General features: G+C 50.5%; 1 protein-coding gene across 1 annotated transcript; it reads right to left on the minus strand.

Annotated features, from left to right (window-relative positions):
• Positions 1-4,906: 4,906 nt before the first annotated feature.
• On the minus strand, positions 4,907-19,957 carry LOC128712753 (mucin-5AC-like). Its single transcript, XM_053807630.1, has 7 exons — positions 19,949-19,957; positions 14,208-14,463; positions 13,623-14,137; positions 13,091-13,542; positions 12,717-12,988; positions 11,523-12,633; positions 4,907-11,432 (listed from the first exon to the last, which is right to left on the minus strand). The coding sequence occupies exons 1-7, from the start codon at positions 19,955-19,957 to the stop codon at positions 4,907-4,909; spliced, it is 9,141 nt and encodes a 3,046-aa protein (XP_053663605.1).
• Between the last annotated feature and the right edge of the window lie 908 nt (positions 19,958-20,865).

Here is a 20,865-nt window from a genome sequence, read left to right on the forward strand (position 1 = left end):
CCATTTGTCCACACCGCACAGAGGGAGTTGGATTGGGTTTGTTTGTTAATGTGATCTCGAATCTCCTGCCCCGCCGCATCTTCCCTGCACGGCAGATATTATTGTCATCGCTTTACGTAACGATGCACTCTCGCGCAAGTTTGGTCAGCGATGGTGAAAGGCCAAGCGGAGATGTATAAATATGTTGGAGATTCGATGAATGGGAAGGAAGGTGCTAAATTTATTTTCTTCCTGTTACATGATGGTTCCCTTTCATTATCATCTTCCGACGGTGCCTTTCGAAAGGCACCGTCAGACTTTACAGCAGCAGCAGCAAAAAAAAAACGAAGGTAAAGCTTAAGGCAATTACCTGCTGCTGAGATGTTGCGAGCGGTGTTGCAGCAAACGTTTAAGCAAACAACAACAAAAAATACACACGGCAACACAATTTCCTGCTTACATCAAACTTCACGCGAGGGAAGCTGTACCATTTTTGGAGTTAAAAATCAGGTTAGCGTCTCCATTTCCTTTTATGTAATGTCGGCGTATGTGACGCAGTATAAACCTACACCCAAGCATCTAGCGGTAATGTTGAACAGTAATATGCTTTCCTAATAAATATATAAACTATTGCACACACGCAAAAAAAAAGACATGACAAGGTAAGTTAAGCGCAACTGTCATAATTATCCAGTTTTGGCCGTGTGAAGCAATCATCGTGCTTATTAATATCACAAGGTCTGTTTATATCACACGAGCACTTTCACAGCTGGCCTCCATTACATGGCGCATACTCGGACGGGCCCGTTACACCAAAATAAAACCCCCCATCCGGAGTGGTGTGATGTAAATGCGCACAAACCCATTTGCCGTACAAAAATTCCATTTTGTCAAGGTGTATAATGGTGGGTGTCCCTGAATTCATAATTGCATCGAACAAGCATAGCAAAGCGTGGAGTGATCGGGTACAAGCAGAGTGGCCACCGTAACGCAGGCCAAAGCACTGCAGCACGGAGCGCTACTTCAATTGGACTACTGTATTGATTTGTTTGGTGCCCGTACACCATTGTCCAGGGGGTCCAATTTCAAGGTACGCATCCAAAAGGCCTTTGCTTGGACGGTTCCGACCGTTGACCATGCTTCGTTGAAGATTAATTACCGGTCATACTAGAATGATTCTCCACCGGCAATGAACGGAGCTGGGAGGCATCCAAGAGTTTTGGACGGAGCGCTGGTAAGGCTCTCGCACAATTCTTACATCATGCCCGGTCGGGTTACAACACCGCCTCCCAATCAGGCCCATAAATTGTATACTAAACAAAGCAAATCACGTGTGGGTAGGCAAAGCGTATGGGGTTCTTTTTTAAAAAAAAAAAGTGGGACACGACCGCAAAGAAATGACTAATAAAGCAGAACCAGAAAATGGTACGGTACGCAATATTTCGTTTGACGTTTAAAAGTTGCGCCATCCTTTGTGGCGCGAAGGGTCCGAAACCATCACCAAATATTCGACATCTTACGGAAAGAAACTGTGCGTTTTGCTGTTCGCTTCGGGAACCCTGCATGTCCTATCGCCTGCTCCTGAGGTAATGAATTGTTTGCCAAGACGCAACACCTTCGCCTGATACACACCGTCTTGTGCTGACGGGGTTGAAATGCTATGGTAAGAGCAATATATTTTACAGCTTATCGAAAGTACATTTACCCTATTTAGCTGGTGATTAGTGTATGGACGTGATTGTTGGAACAAAATATAGTATACCTCTGAGCGTCTGTCTACTCTAACCATTACCTAATAGACTATTGTACATTCACTTTCAATACTACTGCACCGTGTACCATTTACATGACACGGTGTAATATCAAAGTGTGCCTCAAATGCGATCCATTTCCCATGACCGGTATCGCGTGTGGCATTCTTTCATCTCGTTTTTCTTGTTGTCTCTGCGCGCATTCCCTACCAATCGGAGCTAACGTCAATCAAATTGTGAGCAGATAAACGTGTACGTAAGAATACTAATGGCAGATCGCTACTTAATAATACCGGTTTTGTGTGTTTTTTTGTTTTGTGCTGCAGGCTCGGGGCTCGGTTTCGTGAGTGCGGAGAAGAATGACTGAATAATGTAATTAGCTATCGGTGTGTATCTCGGACGGAGTGTGCGGTAACGTCCAATCTTAGCACTTAGTGTTTGCGAGTGCGTCATCCTGTTTGCTACGGTTTCTACGGTAAGCGCACAGTGCGACATTCAGCGAACTTTCTCCAGGATCTACTTTGAAGGGCAAGAACTTTGAGTATACTAGGGATTTGGAGTCGAATGTAGGAGTACTTTGCGCTTTTTGGAACTTTTTTTGTTTTGAGACTGGTCGACCCGGCAAATACTTTTCTCAAGGATTTTGGGGAGAAATTTGGCCGTACGTCTAATGTGCACCTGAATAATTCACAAACCGTCATTGGTATGGGAGTAATTTTTATAACTGTATGTTTGTTTGTTTTTTTACAATACTTGCTTTCGGATTACTATCCCTTGCGAAATCGCTTCGTTAGTAGTTTCTAGTTTGAAAGGTGTCTCACATTGTGTACTCTGTCCTCGGTAGTGTTGTTATGGTAATATAAATCTAAACATCTTGACATCCAGCTTAGTTTAAGGTAACGTATATCGGGAGTTAATGCATTCGATTAGAAACAGCACTCGCGATGTGTTCCTAATATGCGGGTTTGGCCGCGTCCGTACGTACTAACTGTCAGTATTGTCTGGAACGATACACACGTATTAAAATAAAACTTGGCCTTACTACCAAATCGTCTTCAAGCTTCCGCACCCTTCCATAGCTTCATCATTTTGCTGCCTTTCGCATGCTCTTGCGTTACTCTAAACTTTTCCTTAAAACAGACGTAAAATGTATCGTCTAAATTAAAAAAGCAAAACACTACATGCACAAACAAAGAATAAAACATATCAAATAATATGCGTGAATGTGTGTGTGCCACACAGGATTAAAAACTTGTAAAACTTACACTGAACGTTTTAACTGCGGTAAAAACATAAAACACAATCAACCTGTTATACCTAGTACTATTAAAATAGGTATTAACTAAGGGGACGGACATTTTGTTTTGCCCACTGACGTACGGTCTTCAATTTCAACTCTGATTGTTTCGAAAATACAAGTCGATATTTAAAAAAAAACACATACACACGAATCTTCACACCGTGCATGTCACTTGGCATAAGTGTGAGGAAGCGCAACCACTCGCATTGCTCGTGTACTTCCTCCGTTCGCTTCAGACGTTATCAGTCCAACTGTCAGTGTTCGACTGCAATACTATCAAATTGTTTAGGTAAAAAGACTAGCGTATGACAGCTGGGACCATATTTGGCTTTGCAGGTGAAAATGTCACAGTGATCATTTCCAACGTCACGAAGCAATGAATCAGCAAGCGGGATAGTACGCGCCCTGTTCATCAGTCGGCAAACATGGAGATGTAAAACAGAATGCGAAAAGAGCACGACAAACGGAGAATAAATAATTAAGGACGGTAGTGGTTGTGAGTCTTGTCCGTTCCTGTTGACACTGACATCGGCGTAATACGGTTGTGGTTGTACTGGTGTGGATTCTAGATCGATGTATTTACTGTACCTATAACATTATGCGAAACCACATTTTCTAATGTACACAGTTTGACTTAAATATCAGTAGCAGAGAAAGGTAAGATTAATTATTTACGGTGACAGGTAACAGGTGTGCTTTTTGTTCTCTTGTTTGTTAAATTGCTCATTGATGCACACAACCATTTTTGGGGTGGTGAGCTGATCCATATATACCATGAAGGTCCCAAGTCACATGCACCTACTACTACTACAGACTACTCTTCACAATCGCTAGTCAACCAGTAGCAGTGTTTGACGTTTTGCACAAACCGGGGTTTTGGTTTTTTTTTTTGTTTCGCTGACGAATTCTTGTCCGATGGTAGTAGTTGCAGTGTGTTTACGGTACCTGCGAGCACACATCTTCTTGGGTAAAAAATAAAACTTATAAAATGCAATTATAAAACACCGAACCGACTTGGAATTAGATGTCACAGAGGTTGGAAGGCAAACAAACAAAAAAAAAAAACAACACAAACAACTTTGTTAGTAAAATAAAACAAAAACATTAGATGGAAAAAGTCGCACCGACATGCGAGTAATCGATAAATGACACAGCAGTTGGAGTACGTAACAGGTTGAGGTACGTTTCAGTTGGAATGCAGTTCACACACACTAGAAAAAAAAACCCCCCGGGAGGACTTTCGCTTCTGTACGTTCATTTCTACCTCTTCGCGGTTCCTATGGCAACGATAATTAGTCACTCCGCAGCACAACAATGTAAGGGATATGCGTATTAATCAGTTAACAAAAAGAAAAAAAAAACGGTGTAAGGTACACACAAACAAAACAAAATGAAAGTATGTGCAAAATTAATCAGATAGCAAGGGAAAGAATGGATGAAACACAATAGAGCAATAACAGTAACACACACAAAATTAGATAAAATTCCTTATTCCGAATTTATGCCATTTTTTTGTTGTTGTTGTTGGTTATTGTTCAGTGTTTTGGCTTACCCTCGGGGAGTGTTAGGTAAAAGTGGTTTGTCGGACTGTTTTGCGACATCCGACACTCCATATTTGTCTCACATTCACTCACGCACACACACACACATGCACACGTAAACACACACACACACACACACACACATGAACCTAATTGTGATTGCCCCCGGTCAAGAGAGTCCACGCATGTTTCAGATAGATATTCAGTAGTATAACAAAACAGCAAACAGTGTCGCGCGCTTTCCGTTCTCTCGACCATCTTTGACCGTCTTCGAACCAAGGAGTTGAGTACAGGCGGTGGTTCGCAATATCGCACCGGCAGCACGCCGATGCGCCTTAACTAACCTCGGCCGTACGGCGCAAGAAGTATGCCGCGGACGACGGTACACTATGGCTGACGAGCTGTGCTGCCGTACCGCCGCCGAGCGGCGTCTGTCCACTCTCCGCCGACTGTCTACTGTCACCGTCGCCGAGTATTTCGCGATCGAGATGTTCCGCCTCGAGGGCAACCGGATCGGCGTCGCTGGTTAGCTGGCGCGTCAGCTCATCGTTATCGAGCTCCGGCCGGTAGACGGGCGAGAACTGCCGATCCTGCCGCTCGCCGGAGATTTCGCGCGTGGTAAAATCGGGCCGCAGTATGGGTGAGAGCGGTATGCTGTACTTGTCATTTTTGCTCTCAATCTTGAGCTCGTGCGATTGCGCGTCGGGCAGATTCACCGGCAGCACGTACTTGATGTTGAAGTCTATCTTAGTGATCGGTGCGGGCGTGGTCGTGGTGGTCGTGGTGGTAGTGGTCGTCGTCGTTTCGGTAGTGGTCGGTACGCGGTACGTGGACGATTTCGTGCCGATCACCTTCGGCAGTGGCACTACGGGGATGTCTTTCGACTTTCTGTACGACGGACCGCCACCGCTCTGTGCCGCGTCCGGTGTGCTAAAGTTCGGACGCAACGACAGGGACGACACGTACTTGCGGTTGTTTGTGTAATGGCGTGTGTTGGTCGCTTTGGTCGTCGTGATCGGTACCGGTTCGGTCATGGGCAACGGTTCGGTGGTGGCGAACACCCGCTCACCGTCAGCTTCGGCGGAACTGTCCTTGCTGTACGCAAAGTCGGACACGCGCGACGCGGTCAGGACCGGTTCCGGGCGCTTGGTGTACCTCCTCTTGCTCTCTTTGCTCGGCAGCACCAGCGACTGGACGCGATCGACCACCGTGCCACTGTCGGACGGCAGGTCTGCCGCCGTGGTCGTCAGTAGCTCCGGAGCTGAAGTTGAGCTGGTGGTGGCGGGTGTCGTCGTAGTGGTCGTCTTGGTGGTGGTCGTTTCGCTCGAGGGCTCCTGGAATGAGAACTCCGCCGGCAGTGTGTACTTGTGCACGATTTCGCGCTGCGTCGACGACGATACCACCGGCGTTGTCCGGGTGGAACTCAACGTGACGCTCTTGACGGTGGTGTCTTCCGCCTCGACCGCCACCGTGGTGGTTAGTTCCTCGCCCGGACCGTAGTAGTCAGTCGTCTGTGGTTTGTACCCGCCGCCCCGCTGTCGGTCCCCGCCGACCGGCTCCGTTTCTGTGGCGTCCGTCAGGTCCGGCCGCAAGCTAGTTACCTGCACGTAGCGATCCGTTTCTGCCGCAAACTGTGTCACTGCCGGCAGTTCGTCTTCCTGCTCCGGTGGACTCGCCCCAGTAGCCGAGCTAAAGTCCACACTCGAGATGCGCTCGATTTCCTGATGAGGCGCCACGGTTGCCACATCCTGCTCTGTATCCACCAGCGGTGGCAGGTCGGTGGTCGGGAACCCAACGCCCTTCTCCGGGTCGAACAACCCCTCGAGCGGTATGGTCGACGTCTCCACGGTGAACACGCTGTTCGAGGACAGCACAACAGAGCGCCCGCGCCCGCTATCCGCGTCTTCCTCGTCGAGGACGCGCTCCGTCACCGGGGCACCGCCACCGAGCGTGGTGGGCGTGTAGCTGCTGCTGCTGGTGCTGGTCGCACTGCCAGTCCGGTTGTTGGCCCGGTTCGGCTCCACCAGCCGTATGATAATCTTCCGATTGATCTCACCCAGCTTCTGCATGACGGGCAGCTCGTCCGGATTGCTGGTGTTCTTCGTGTAGATCTCCACCACCCGGTGTATCTTCACCAGCTTGTCCGTCCTGTTCGCCGCCGGCAGCTCGATCTCCTGCTCCTCGGTCCGATAAATCTCGGTCGACGACGGCACGGATTCGTTTTCCTTATCGATCGAGAACACGTGGTACAGCGTGGTCGGCTTCACGGTGGTCGTCGACGTTCTACTACGGTCCTGCAATACATTGACATCATCAATATCGATATTATCGTTAATCGTGTAGATCGTGTCGGCCGTATTCAGTGTCGTGTAGTGAGTCTCATCGGATGCGGTGTAGTATTCGGTGGTGGTTCTGAATGTGTTGACTGTATCCTCGTACGAGGTAGTGTTTTCGGCCCCGCTTACTGTCTCGAGTAGCCAGGGTGATGTGGTGGTGGTGGGGGGTGTTAGCTCCTCCGTACCGTGCTGGCTAGCGATAGGGGCAACGGTGAAAGCGGTCGTTGAAACGTGTGGCTGTTTTGTGTCGTCGGTGGGAAACTCGGCCGCGGCCAGCGTCGTCTCCTTGTTCGTTTGTGGTGTCGTCTGTGCTACACCCTCTGCCGTATCTTTCGTTGTTAGTAAGTACACCGCCGGCACGGTTACGTTCGGTCCGGCGCGCGTACCATTGTAAAAGCTGCCCAACCCACTACCGCCCGCCGTCGCCGGTACGCTAACGGAGGTGAAGTTCCGTCGGCTGGTGGGTTTGCGGGGCTGGTAGCGGCGGGTCGCGAAACCGGCACCCTGCTCCAAATCGTTCTGCGTCGCGGCAACCGGGCCGCGTTCACCCTCCACGCCAGCGTCCGGTTTGTTCGCCAGCGAAACGGTCGTCGAACGAAGCCGGCCGAACGTTGGTCGCGTGCGTGCCGTGGGCGTAAAGCGTGGCCGGGGTGTGGTGACACTGCCCGCAACCGGAACACCCGCGTCACCGCCCAGCACGGTACCGTTCTGTGCGGTCGGTTTGTACCCACCAACGTTCCCGAACGGACGTCTGGTGCGCGTTGTAAATGTGCGCTGTGTGGTCACGGACGCGGTACCTTCCGCGTTACCCGGCGCCGCCGGTTGGTTGTTCTTGAAGATGAACCGATTGCTGCCCGCGTTTGGCTGGACGCGTGCCGGCGTTGGACCCACGCGCGATCCCGGGCGTCGCACACCACCGTACGTCGTTTCCGGACGCGGTCTCTCGGTCTCAGCCTCCTGCGGTACCAAACTGTTGCTAGCGTCGCTGCCGAGCTGTCCAAACAGTTTCTTACCTTGCCGTTGAATTTCATTATCACCCTCGCTTTCCTCGCCACTGTAGCGCTGCTCCTCCGAGGAGGTGAACCGATCCTCCAGTGTCGTTCTGTCGGTGGCGTCCGACCCCACAGATGGCGCCACCGTAGTCGTGCTAGTGGTGGTCGTGGTACGCGCGAACAGGTTCGGCCGCTTCGGCAGCAGTACCGAGGTGCGGTTGATCGACTTCTGCTCGACCGGTTTCGATGTGACCGTCGCTTTGTCGAACGAATTCTCGAACGCTTGCGGCCGTGCGGGACGGTTCAGCGAGTACGCCGGCCGACGCCTGGTCGGCCGGGCGGACGGTTGGGCAGTGTCGTCCCCACTATCATTCTGCGGTGCCGGGGTCGTCGATGTGCGGCTGCCGAGCAGCAGCGGTTTGCGTTTGCGCGAGGGCACGAAGGGTGCGGGACCACCCGACACACCGCTGTCACCGTCTGCCGTAGTGGCGACAAGCGACTCTTCCGTCGTGGTGGACAGCCGCCCATTGCGGGCGACCGAGAAAGATGGCCGGTTACGGCGCGTTGGCACAAACTTCTTGATCGGTTCGGTCGGTTCCGGCGCTTCGGTGGTGACAAACTTGCCGGTAAACTTGCGCCTCGTCACCCCACCACCGAAGACACGCGTCGAACTACGGCTTGGGATGGACTCCGACTCAATCTGCTGACTGTCGTTGATACGCGTACCGTCCGCGCTAGCCGATTTCTGAGGCGTGTACGAGGGTTTCTGCGGTGAAAGGCTGGCCGAAACCAGATTGGCACTCGGATTTGCTTCGGTAATGGACGCGGCTAGTGTGGACAGCGTTTCCGTCGCGTCCTCCTCATCAAGGTCTTCGTTGGTGCGAAGATTTGGCAGGTTGAGCAAATTGTCGCTGTTCAGCAGATCGTACGCCGGTGCGATTTCGTTAGAGGTGTCCGTAATTACCGTGGTAAAGTCCGAGTTGGCCACGTTGCTGTCCGGGAAGGTAGGTTCCGCGGTAAACGCTTCCGTAGACGTCGCCGTTGCGGAAGTCTTCAAAAACCGATTGCCCGGCAAACGTTGTCGGCGTTGGTCCGCGTTGAATGCGGTCCGTGGTCTACTGGCCGGACTTTCCTCTGTGGAGGTAGTGGCGGTAGCAGCTGCCGCGGTGGTGGTCGTACGGCGGCGATTGGCACGCTGCCGTTTGGTAGTTGAAATGCCCGTCGCACGTTCCGTCACATCGTTGCCGAGTGGTTCTTCCGCGACAGACAACCGGGAACCGATGGAACCGTCCGCGTTCAGCTGCTTCCTCGGCACGAACGGTCGACGAGACGGAGCTCTTGTTGCTTCCTGCTCCGGAGCAGTGGATCCCGTGCTAGAATCTAGCGTCGTTCGCAACCGTGCCGGCCGTGTCGGGCGTGTGCGTCCCGGGATGAAGGTTTTGTTCGTGTTGACCTCCGACACTACAACGTTAAGCGTGGTGTCGACGGCTTCGGTGGTGCTGCTGGCCGTGTACCGATCTCTCAAGCTGGACGAAACGAGCTTTCTCGGCTGTGGCGTAGTCGTGTCGACTTCGGCCGCATTCACATTGTACACGGTGGTGAGCTCGTTCAGTAGCCTACTGTCAGGTGTGACGGTCTCTTCATTGAGTGGCAGATTAGCCTGTTCCGTGGACATATCGTTCAAGTTCTCCGCCAATCCGTTGTTTACCATATTGTCCAGATTTTCACGCCCGAATGGACGACCCCTGAAGGTGGACCGTGCTACGGATGGCAATGTGCTTGAAAACTCTTGCACCGGTTGCGTCGGGAAGGTGGGGCTCGCAGTACCGCCCGTCAGCTCGTTGCGACTGCTAAACCCATAGCGCAACGCGGTACCGAGCGTAAGCAGGATGCGTTCCTGCGTCATGAACGGATCCTCCGCAATGCGTGTGTACGATTTCACTTCTCCCTGATCGAACGGTGTCACGTTGCCGTACGTTTCCGTCTCTATGCGTGGCTCTTCGGTCGACGGTGTCGGCGCTGTATCGCTCGTGCGACGGCCACTGTACAGGCTGAAGTTAACGCGCCGTAACGAACCACGATCGGACGCCGTAGTCAACGGTTCCGCCGTCGGTGCGCTCGTCGTAAAGCCGGCAGGTGTAGTGCGACCGATTGCGAACCGATTGGCGGCCAGTTCTCCGGTAGATGGTCTCGAGCGGCGACGCGTCGTTTGCGCGGTGGTGCTAACAACCCCGTCCGCCGAACGTGCGCTTTGCGGATCATCGTAGGACAACGGTGTGGAAGCGGCCAACGGCTCGGCCGCGGTACGGAACCGCACCCGGCCCCGGTTACCGCGCACGGTTGCCCGTGTCGCGGGCTGCTCATTACCCTGTCTACCATCTACAACCTCACTACTTTCGGGCGTAGCGGTGCCGACCCTACGCTGCCGGCTTGCTGAAAGATCAAATCTCTGGGCATTGGAAAAACTCACCTTTACCGATCGGAGTGTCGTCGACTCTTGCTCTGGTGCGGAAGCGGTAGCTAAGCTGTTCGCAGTATCTGGCAGGCGCGTCGGACGTGTGCGACGTGCGCCTGCTGCGAATGGGCGTGGCGCTGCCTTTATCGGAGCGACACCACCTCCCGGGGAAACTTTCCGACTAGGGTTAGTGACAGGTTCTAGTGTAGCGGTGGTAGTCGTTGGTTTCCTAGTTCTTGTGAATTTGAAAACTGAGTTAGAAGTAGCATCGTTAGTGAGGGAACTAGCCGTAGCTGGGACCGGGGAGGTCGTCGACACAGACGGCACACCGGCCGTCGTCGTGGTGGTAACGATCGCCTCATAGTCGGTGGAACCCTGCACACCACCGTCGTACGGTGGCTCGAAGCGCTTATCGTTATTAGCAAAAGTATCACTACCCTCCAAACCAGCGTCCAGACTGCTAACACTACTACCAGTAACGCTTTCACCTGTGTTAAGTATGGTGGTTACCTCTAGCGTCGTTTCACTGTGTGTTGCTTTGGAACCGTCACTATTAATACCATCGTCCGTTTTGTGCAAAGTTGAAACAATTGGTACAGTGGTGTCAGTCACCTCCGGATTAGGCTGGTAATCGACATGCGACAGGACCTGCTGCACCGGCAGTTCGGCAGCACTACTGTCACTGTTCGGGGCATTTGTAGCGCTTGAAAATGCTAAATTGGTTGGTTTGGTGGTGGTAGCAGTATCGCTACCGTTGCTAGTACTACTATCGCTATCGTTACTACTATTACTACTACTACTTTCGCTATTGCCGCTTCGGTCGTTGTCGTTGCTAATGGTGTTGCTGTTAACGCGCTCAACACTACTATACTGTCGTGTGCTGTAAGGTATCAAGTTTGGTTCTGAAGATTGTGATGGATCGATCGTGGTGGTGGAAGCTGTAGTGTATATGGTTTGGAAGTCTGTAGATGGTACCAAAAGAGAAGAATCTGTGCCTACATCATCACGTTCGGCATCCTGCAACCTACTGCTGGTGTACGGTATGCTGGTCGTCCGTCTACGGTCGATGGTGTTGTAGCTGGAGACAACGAGAGAGATGAGAACATGACACACCAGATCAGATCACTGCAACCTTACAGCAGTATGTTTTAGACTTATTTCAACCTACCGATTTGGAGACGAACGCTCCGGTTCACCCTCCGCCACAGTCGTTGCTTCCGTCGGTTTGCGGAACCAGTTCCGATTGACCGTATTGTACTGCGCACCACCGGCAGAAGATTTCTCCGGCTCTCTATCCTCGTCCTGTGCCGCATCATCACCCTCTACCTCACCCTCCTGCTCGGCAATCGTTGTCGGACGCTGGCGCCTAATGCTGACATACTTCGGAACCGAGGTCGGTTTGTTGGTGGCAAACGTAGATGGTTGATTCTCTTCCTCATCAATATCGTCATCGTCGTCGTACCGATCCTCGATCGATGTTGCCTTCGTGGGGCGCACCCGCTGCAGCGTTACGTATTTGGGCTTTTCGCGGAACACTCCCTCGAACTCGGGCAACTGGTCGAGCCCTTCATTCTGTGGCCCAACGCGACTGTTCGTGTACGAGTTGCGCACCACGGACGAGTATTTGTTTTCCGGCAGCGAACCGGTCTTATCCTGCTGGGTAAATGTGATTGCCGGGCGGAACTTTTGCCCCACGTTTCCAGTGCGGCTCAGCACACGCTCGTACAGGGATTTGCTTATGGTCGGTGCGGTCGTTGATATCTGATCCGATTCCGCGTCCTTCAGCAGTATGGAACCATCCTCCTGGGCCTGCAGCTGCTTCTCCAGCTCCTCAATACCACCGACCTTTTTGATCAGCGCAATCAGCTCCTTGATCACCTTGGGATCCTCTTCCGGCTGTGTTTCGGTGTTATCTTCATCGGAGTAGTCCACCTCCACGGTCGGCTCGGTCGTGGTCGTGGTGGTAAACGTTCCACGGTTGAAGAAGTTGTTCCGATTGGTGGGTACCGTAATGCGGGGCCGCTGTGTGGTTGAAGTTGTGGGTGTCGCCACCGTCGTCGTGGTACTGGTGGTGCTAGTGGTTGATGTGGTTGCGACGGTCTTGGAGCAGATCACATTACGCGCGTAATCGCACGAATCGGCAAGCTTGTTAAACACTAGCCCGGACGGGCAGGTGAACTGATGCGCTACCAAACCAAGGCTGGGACTATCCAGACACCAGAAGTATTTTTTGCAATCCCGTGGATGCGGAAAGAAACCTTCATCCTCGCATTTAAAGTCTGCAAAAGAATAAAAGAGAAGAAAACGAACGTTAGTCTCGATGGTATTATCCCGCCTCTGTAACCGTATAAGCGACATATACCTGCTCCTGGATCAGGAGTGGTTGGTGGTTGCGGGGTGGTGGTTCTTCCGCCAATGTACAAAGAATCTTCCGTCGTGGTCGTGGTGGTGGTGCTGGTCGTGGTAACACGTACCGGCCTGGCTACCTTACGCCCTTGAGATGTTTTGAACGATGCCTTAATTTCGTTATTGTTGTCCGTATTCACACGGTTGCGCGTTGCCGAACCGGGGCGACTGCGCGAACGATTCGGTTTCCGCGGTCTGCCCGCTGAAGCAACATCGTTTATGCCCACTCTGAAATGGTTGATGAAACGAAAACACAATTAGTCGGACCGTTGCGCAACGCCACACGTTCCCGCGTACGTTCTTGTCTTCGCGTGCCTGATCGGTACTCACTCTGTGCTGGCCAACAGTGCTTCCTTGGCGGCCTCAATGATAGGGTACGGTTTGCCGTGACAGGTACCTCTGAAGTCATCGTTATCGATCGACCAGAACATGATACCACCGAGCCCGTTCTCAGCGACGTACTTCGCCTTACGGCGGGCGATTGCTTCATCGTCGTAGCCGACCCACTGGTTGCCCTTGTAGGCGTACGGTCCCATTGCCTTTGGATTTGGTTGGACCACCGTCCAGTCAGCGCTTTCCTTCAGGTTCGAACAGATCTCGTAGTACGCGAGGTAGCCCTTCTCGCGCGTTGCATCACCCTGCTCTCCAGGACCGTCGGCGGGTGCTCCAATGTCAGTAGCGTCCGGGTTGTACAGCGTGTACGATCGGCCGTACGTCGGAATACCCAGCACAAGCTTCTCCCGATCTGCTCCAGCTTTCAAGTAGAACTTTACACTGTAATCCTGCAGAAGCGGGAAGTTTTCGTGCGGAAAAGACAACAAATAAATAACTCCCGATATCAAAAGGTAGTTGAGCTACTTACAATGTTCAGCTCGGAGTCGAAGTTGTACTCAGACGCTTCCTCCAGCGAAAACAGCGGGGAATGATGATTTACAGCCGGTTCGTACGCACTGTGATAATCGTAGGAGAGCAGATTGAACCAATCGAGATACTTGTTCAACTTCGGCACATCGTAACCCTTTTCGACGTATTCGATACCGGCTGGTACCGCCATCGTCAGCAGCAATCGCGGTCGGCCCGTTTTCGACGATTCGCGCTCAAACTCCTCGCGCAGCTCCTGCACCAGTTGCGCGTAGTTTTCCCGATCCTTCGGCTTCGAACCATCGCGGAATGCCGGATACTCCCAGTCGAGATCGAGCCCGTCGAATTGGTTCTGGCGCAAAAATTTGATCGTATTCTTCACGAACTGATTGCGTCGTTCCGCGTCCGCCACCAACGGGGAGAACCGGGAGGAACCTTCATTCCAACCACCGATCGCAAGCAAGGTTTTCAGATTTTTGTTGTACGTCTTCAGGCCGGTAAACTTCGCAAAGCCACCTGTGCGGGCGAGAAAGTGAAATGATTGCCGTGTGGGAAAGCTGCAAATGTTTGCGATGGTTTCGCTTACCTTGCTCGATATCCTGATATTTGTCGTACGGTTTCAGCGTGTTCTCCTTCGTGAAACCGCCGAACGAGTAGATCAGATGCGTGCAGAGGTATGGGTTTATGTTTTGCGGCGTAAACTTCGCCGTGCCCGGTCGGTAGACGGACCAGTTCGTGTAGTAGCAAACGACACGCTGGTTGTTGTCGGCTGCCAGTGATTCATTGCTGCTCCATAATGCTAGAATCGCTATTGCCAAGAATAGCTCCGCTCCTTTGTGAAGCTGTGCAAAAGTGAGAAGAGTATTGCAGGATGCCAAATGAGTGTGGCAGAATTCGTCAGCAAACAATCAAGTGCCCAAGAAGATTAACATCTCCGTTTTATGATACAAAGTTTCCTGTAAGACAGCGGGCTCCAGTTTTGCTTCCCTAACGAACCATCGCCAAAAACGCTTTCAGAAGATTGCGATCATCTCACATGAAATGTATCAAAGAGATGTCATACAGTCGCATATTTGGGCAGATGGACGCTAACTCCATTAACATGTCTATATACGAAAACAATTCTAGGTTGAATAGCAATTCTGACAAGCAGTCAGGAACAGAGAACTAGACAACCCACACAAAAAAAGTGGCGTAAAACTCTTTAACTTTTATGCCCCTTTGTTGGTCGGAATTCATCAGCGCAGTGTTCCGGCGAACTCTGCCTCAAACTCACGCTGAAGATGTCCATCACGGTACCTGAAGCTTTGAACAGACGGAAACGAAATAGCTTAGGTGTAAATAATATGTTTAATGTTTGACCGACGATTAGAACAAGATGGCGGTGTACTACGACCCAAAGGGTGTTTGTCTGCAATGGATAATATTAACTGAAAATCCGGTTCCAACGATCAACGTCAGAACTCTTCAGGTCTCTAACGTCTCTTTTCTCGGTTCCAACGAGCAACGAAGGCAGAATTCTTGAGGTCTAATATATCTTTCCTTTCGGAGATGCGGAACCAATGTCCACAGATAAGATTGATTTAAACGATAAGGAGTTCTTCGTAAGTGTTACACCGACAAACTTCAAGAAGAGAGAGAATTCCTCTATTCTGACAATTGTTTGAAGCAGTCAGTAAGAGGTTCGCAAGCAAAACGAAAACCTCTTCACGCTCTTCATGGTTGTAACAAAAAAAAAAAGCAAACCGCGCACACACACATAATGAAAGCTCATGTGTGTTGCTTTTTTTTTTTTTGGGGTCCGGCATCCGATGACTTCTGGCACGTTCTCTCTTTCGGGGCTAGAAAAGTATCTTTACACCACGAACAGGTATTACGAAACGCAACAACCGTAGAAGCAGGAGAAAGAAAGGTAGCGAGTGAGAGAGCGAGAAAAGCCAAAGCTCCCCCCCCCCCCATCCAGTATCCTTTCCCGGATCCAAAACGCTTGGCATACAGAGCTCCCGCTCGCACCTCGCCGTACCGTATGTGGGAAACTAAACGGCTTATGCCATTGTGCGGCGGTGGGTGATGGTGGCGATGATGGTGGTGTGTTGTTTTGATTGCCATTACGAAAGCAACAACAACCGTACGGGCACACAGCGCTAAGTGAAAGTTGTAGTCGAATCTTCGGTAACGGCAGTTAACCCCCCCCTCCCTCACACGGGCCACCTCACCTAGGTTGATATGGTGATGGGTGAGCGCGCAATACCCACGGAGCAGCCCAGCCCCGAATACCACCACAGGGGGAGGGAGCTTCCGTGTGGACCGGTGAAAGATCGGTGGACAAAAATCGAATCACACACAATTTGTGTGTAAGGTGACCGGTGAAACTGATTGGTTCCAGTGTGGTGTGGCCTCCGACAGCGTGTGGTTTAAGGTGTGTCATCCGGAAATTCCATCCCGCGATCCGGATGGGCAAGATCGGGAAGGTGGCCGGCCGAGGGTTAAATTTATCGTCCCGCTCATTTTCGTGGTGGAGCGGGATCGGGGTAGGGGACGAGAAGGTGATGGCCTTCCCATTTTTCTTTTGTCCCTCACCGCCCCCCCCCCCCCCCCCCCCCCCCCCCCCGCTATCTCCCGCACCTTGATGGATGCTGCTGTAAACTTTCCTTTTCCGTGGAGCGGATCAGGTTGCATTTCTTTTTTTTTTGTTTCGGGAGGGATGCTGGATTATAACAAAATTCTTCAACGCTTCAATGGTTTAGGGCAGATGTGACCTGTTGCGCGTCCCAAGCTGCCAAGATTTCGGGATGTAACACCGTGTCGCAACAGGCTGAGCACTCCATTTTGAACCTTGGGGAGCGATAAAAATCAATGATCGAAAAGGAGAGCAACGTTCACCGGAGACGATAAAGTAAAAGTACTTGCAGCCGGTGCCATAACACGCAAACAGAAACAACACACAAAAAAAAGAAATAGTCATATCGAAAATAGCCTTCCCTACCCCCAAAATTGGCAACCTGTTCTGTTGCTTCACGGTTGTTGTTTTTTTTTTTTTGGTGTCCCCCCCGAGGTACACCCGGGTTGGAATTTCTTTCGAGTTATCAGTTGTTTTTTTTTTTGTGTGTGCTCCAGCAGTGTGTGCGTATCGGGCTAATCATCGCCCCGTCTTGCAATCGGGTTGCTTAATGTGGTAGCCCGCTTTTCCCGCACCGGGCCATCCCGCCCAGAAGCGGCGTGAAACCGGTACCGTCAAGAGAGCTAAAGGTGATATTGCTCAAAAGCGTTGCGTAACGCCTCTGCATTTTTTTTTTGTTTTGAGTGTTGTGCTACAGCTACAACAAGTGGGAAGAGCCGATAAAAGGAGTGGAGGGAAGGCCAGGGAGAAATGACAAAAAACAAAAAGCAGAAGAAGCACCAGCAACAAAAAAAAAGGCAAGACACATCACCGAAACCTGTTCCATCGCTAGCAGGATGTTTTTCGGGTGCGTTGGCTAATAGCGTAATGTTTCCCCCCCTCCCCCCCAAAAAAAAAAAAAAAAATGCGGACACCAAACATAATGGTCGCCCGACCCATAACCAGAAATTGATCGCAAGCTTCTCGGTCATCGACGGTGATACGCCGCTTACGGGCTTAATGCCGATTTTCCTTTCAATCGAATGTGGCTCCCCCCCCCCACCGCCCCCCTCCCCCACCCGAAACAGTCCAAAACATCACTCGAGGCCATTTGCTTTAATTCGGTGCTTTATTCGGGACGTTCGGCGCGTGGATGTAAGCGAACTGCCCAGCGTTACGTTTGGAAGCTGTTGTGTGTGGATGCGCAGAACCACATACAAACAAACATCACCAGACGAGAATTGGCACACTTGGACACAAAATAGACCGCCCATTTGATACGTGCCGGTGTGTGTTTGTTTGACTGGGTCGCATACCGGAGATACATATGGCGTTCCCCGCTGAGCAGAAGCGATGTGACATCACACACCCGGGGTCGGACCAATTTCACAAGGTTGCACGGGGCAGTTCACGCAAAAACGAAATGGTGGAATTTATTAACACGCTTTGTTACCGAGTTCCGCCTTTAGCCGCACGATTATGACGCTATTAAATCGTAATCCCTACGCAGTGGTCCCGGTTTACTAATTAGCGTACACACTACGCGCATGTTGACTTATCAGCTACTACCGGTATGTGCGACACGGCGAAAGTGACACTTCTTACCGCACCGATGCAAATGAAGTGTGTACATAGTAAAAGTGAAATTGTTTGACGGTAGCGTTCGGTTTTTTGTTTGTGTGCGTTTCGATAAATCGTATTGCAACACGACGCGTCGTGCGGTTGACGCTGTCGCAAGCATTTCCACTGCGTGTTAACGCATGCATTTCGAATGCCTCGGTTTTGTCGCACCCGATGTGCGATGAACCGTTTCGGTCATCCGATGCTTATTACTGGGCTTCGCTTTTTAACTCATTGTACAAATGAATCAATTTCATTACCTTTAAGGTCAAACCAATATGGTGGCCTTCTTAGTAAAACAAAAAAAAAAATAGCAGCAGCAAACAATGACATCAAGCAGCACATCGCTTTTTTGTCGATAACTATTGAAGCTTTCGGTAGTGGAAATTTGAATTGTTTGCTTTTAAAATGAACACAGCACTTCGGTGCCTTTTTTTTCCTCCCCCTATTTGTGTATATCTAACATTGGCACGCGTTAACGCTTGTTGAATAATGAAATAATCTAACCTCCTTTCCAATCATCTCACAATCCATCTCCACAAATAGCAAACCTCCCACAAGATTAACATATTACCAGTGTTAACCATAATCGATCAGCCTTTACGCGCGTGTAATAAGTTGGCTGTTGTGTGTTCACAGTCATGCAATTGTAATAATACGTAATGGTTTTTTTTTCTTCTGGCAGGAAGAGGAAACGCATCTTCACTGCACGCGCACAACAGTGCAACAACGGTGGAGAGCGAAAAATGGCAATCTATATGAGAAACTCTTGACTGGAATGACTGGGTTACGAGGCCAAACGAGGTGATGGTGTTGTTGATGTTTTTTTTTTCTCTTCTTCCCTTTAAAGAGGCTTCATTATCTTCAGCATGCATTGCCTATCGGTGTAACGCATGGCTGATCACGCCGAAGACAACCATCTCGCGGGTTTCACACGTCACCACACCACCGCCCGGTGCTGCTGGTCCGATTGTAGTCTAATTACTGCCTGTGAGAAGTTTCACTGATTTTTCTTTTTCGCGCAGCTTCACGAGATGGAATAAGGTTTAATGGGACCTGGATAACATTTGTCCAAAGTTGTGTGCTTTTAATTATATTATTATTAAATCATGCGGTGAATAACTCATTTTTTTTATTTTTTAGTGGCCGACTTTCAAGCTACCGGTGGCTGCTGGTGATGTTGCTACTTCTAATTTGTAGTACTTTATTTTTCCCCTCCTGCAATAAGCAACCACCACGTTACGGAAATGTTGCGTGTGTAAATATTTAAACTGCGCAGCACAGCACTGAAGAAATCGAAGAAAAACAAACACCATGCATCATTTGCCGAATAAATATTGTTTGACATGAACAATCATCAAGGTAAGGCGCAAAAGGTTAACACAGAGAGGAGAAATATAGACAACGCAAGGGGAAAAAAACAAAGAAGTAGAGTGATGAAACGTTGCACGGGTTAGAAACAAACGCACACCGCGGCGAGGAACGCAACCGGGGGCAATGGATACAGGCGCTTGCGACAAAAAAAAAAGCGTCGACTGGGAAAGGCCATTTACCGGTGAGTGGTGTCTCAGCATGAATTTAAATTTCGGCTTGAAGCTGTAAAACCCAACGGGCAGTAAACCGATTTGTACCGCACGGGATCGGAATGATGATCACGCACAAAAGCGTGACTCACTTCGTCGGTGGTTCTTGGGTTGTTACAACACACACCATTCTACCCAAAACAGCTATTACAAGTTTTGTTTTTTTTTGGTTTTGTTTTAGGAGCTGCGTGGTTGGAGTTGGAGAACACACTATTCCGTGACGTCTACACTCGATGCTGATCGAAGCCCCATTAGCTGCCTTAGTCGATGGCTGTAAAACGGCTTTGGACAACAATGTCCAAACGCTCGTCCAGCAGGAAAGTGCAACCCATTTAGGACGTACCTGGTCAGAATGCACAAAACCATTCTAACTAATAATACAGCGTCAATTGCTCTACGCCCGTTAAAAGGTACGCCCGTACGCGGGCGTAACTCCCCAACGGCTAACGGTAACGCAAGCTGCATCGGCTATGCCCCTTCGAAAACAATGCATATAAGTAGAGGTATGACAGTTTGCCGACTTACCGGAAACATGGTTGTGCTCGTTCGCCTCCGATTTTGATTCTGCTGCTACACCGGCGGCCAAAACCCCCTCCCGAACGACCTACCCGCGGGTTGCGTCGGTGGTTCTCCGTTCGTTGCTCCTTTAGCGTGAGGATGACGTTTCACCTCGTCCGCCTGCTGCTTCGTGGCCGTGTGGCGATCTTCCAAAATCGGCTGTGGAAAGATTTGGAGTGAGAAAGAGAAGAAACAAACAGGCAGACGGGGTTAGTTGTGAATTACTGTTTGGAGCTGGTGGTGGTTTGCGGAGGGGGGTTTCTATTGGGACACGTACCGTGTACTGCTTGCCTTCTGTACAGCAGGCTCCTGTATAATTGAAGAGTTGCTTTGGGACAACTGTTACGTTCCTACCCGTTTAGTGCATCACATCATCCTAAGAGAATCTGTACAGGAAGTTGAAAAGTTTTAATGAAAATTAGTTAAAGTGGAGACTCTTTTCTGATAATATCAGAATGAGCGACACTATGGAAGTCTTCTATGGGAGACTACTCCTATAATACAAGATCATAAGTCTAGAGTGTGCCATGAATGTTGAGCGAATAAGACAAGTAACAGAAAGCGCCGGACGTCGTCCAGCTAGCTGACCTCCCAAACAGCAACTTTCATGCGAGATTGTGCAGATACCGCATTGCTCTTGAGGCGTTGAGTATTGGAGATACCTCCACAAAGTTGCTTTAACGTCAATATTCTTGGTAAAAGGAGGTTGTGTGAAAGTATGAGATATGCCAATGCTTACAGCACTGTGAGGTCTACTAGTTTTCTGGCCCGAAGGTGCTATCTGCTGGACGTAGTATGTCCACCAGAGGGTAACCACCACTACCACTGCTTGACCCAGTCCGAAAAGGAAACTTTCCTGTCCGTGCGAATGCGCGAAGGTATGC

The sequence above is a fragment of the Anopheles marshallii genome, chromosome X (genome assembly GCF_943734725.1).
Source record: "Anopheles marshallii chromosome X, idAnoMarsDA_429_01, whole genome shotgun sequence".
Taxonomy (NCBI): domain Eukaryota; kingdom Metazoa; phylum Arthropoda; class Insecta; order Diptera; family Culicidae; genus Anopheles; species Anopheles marshallii.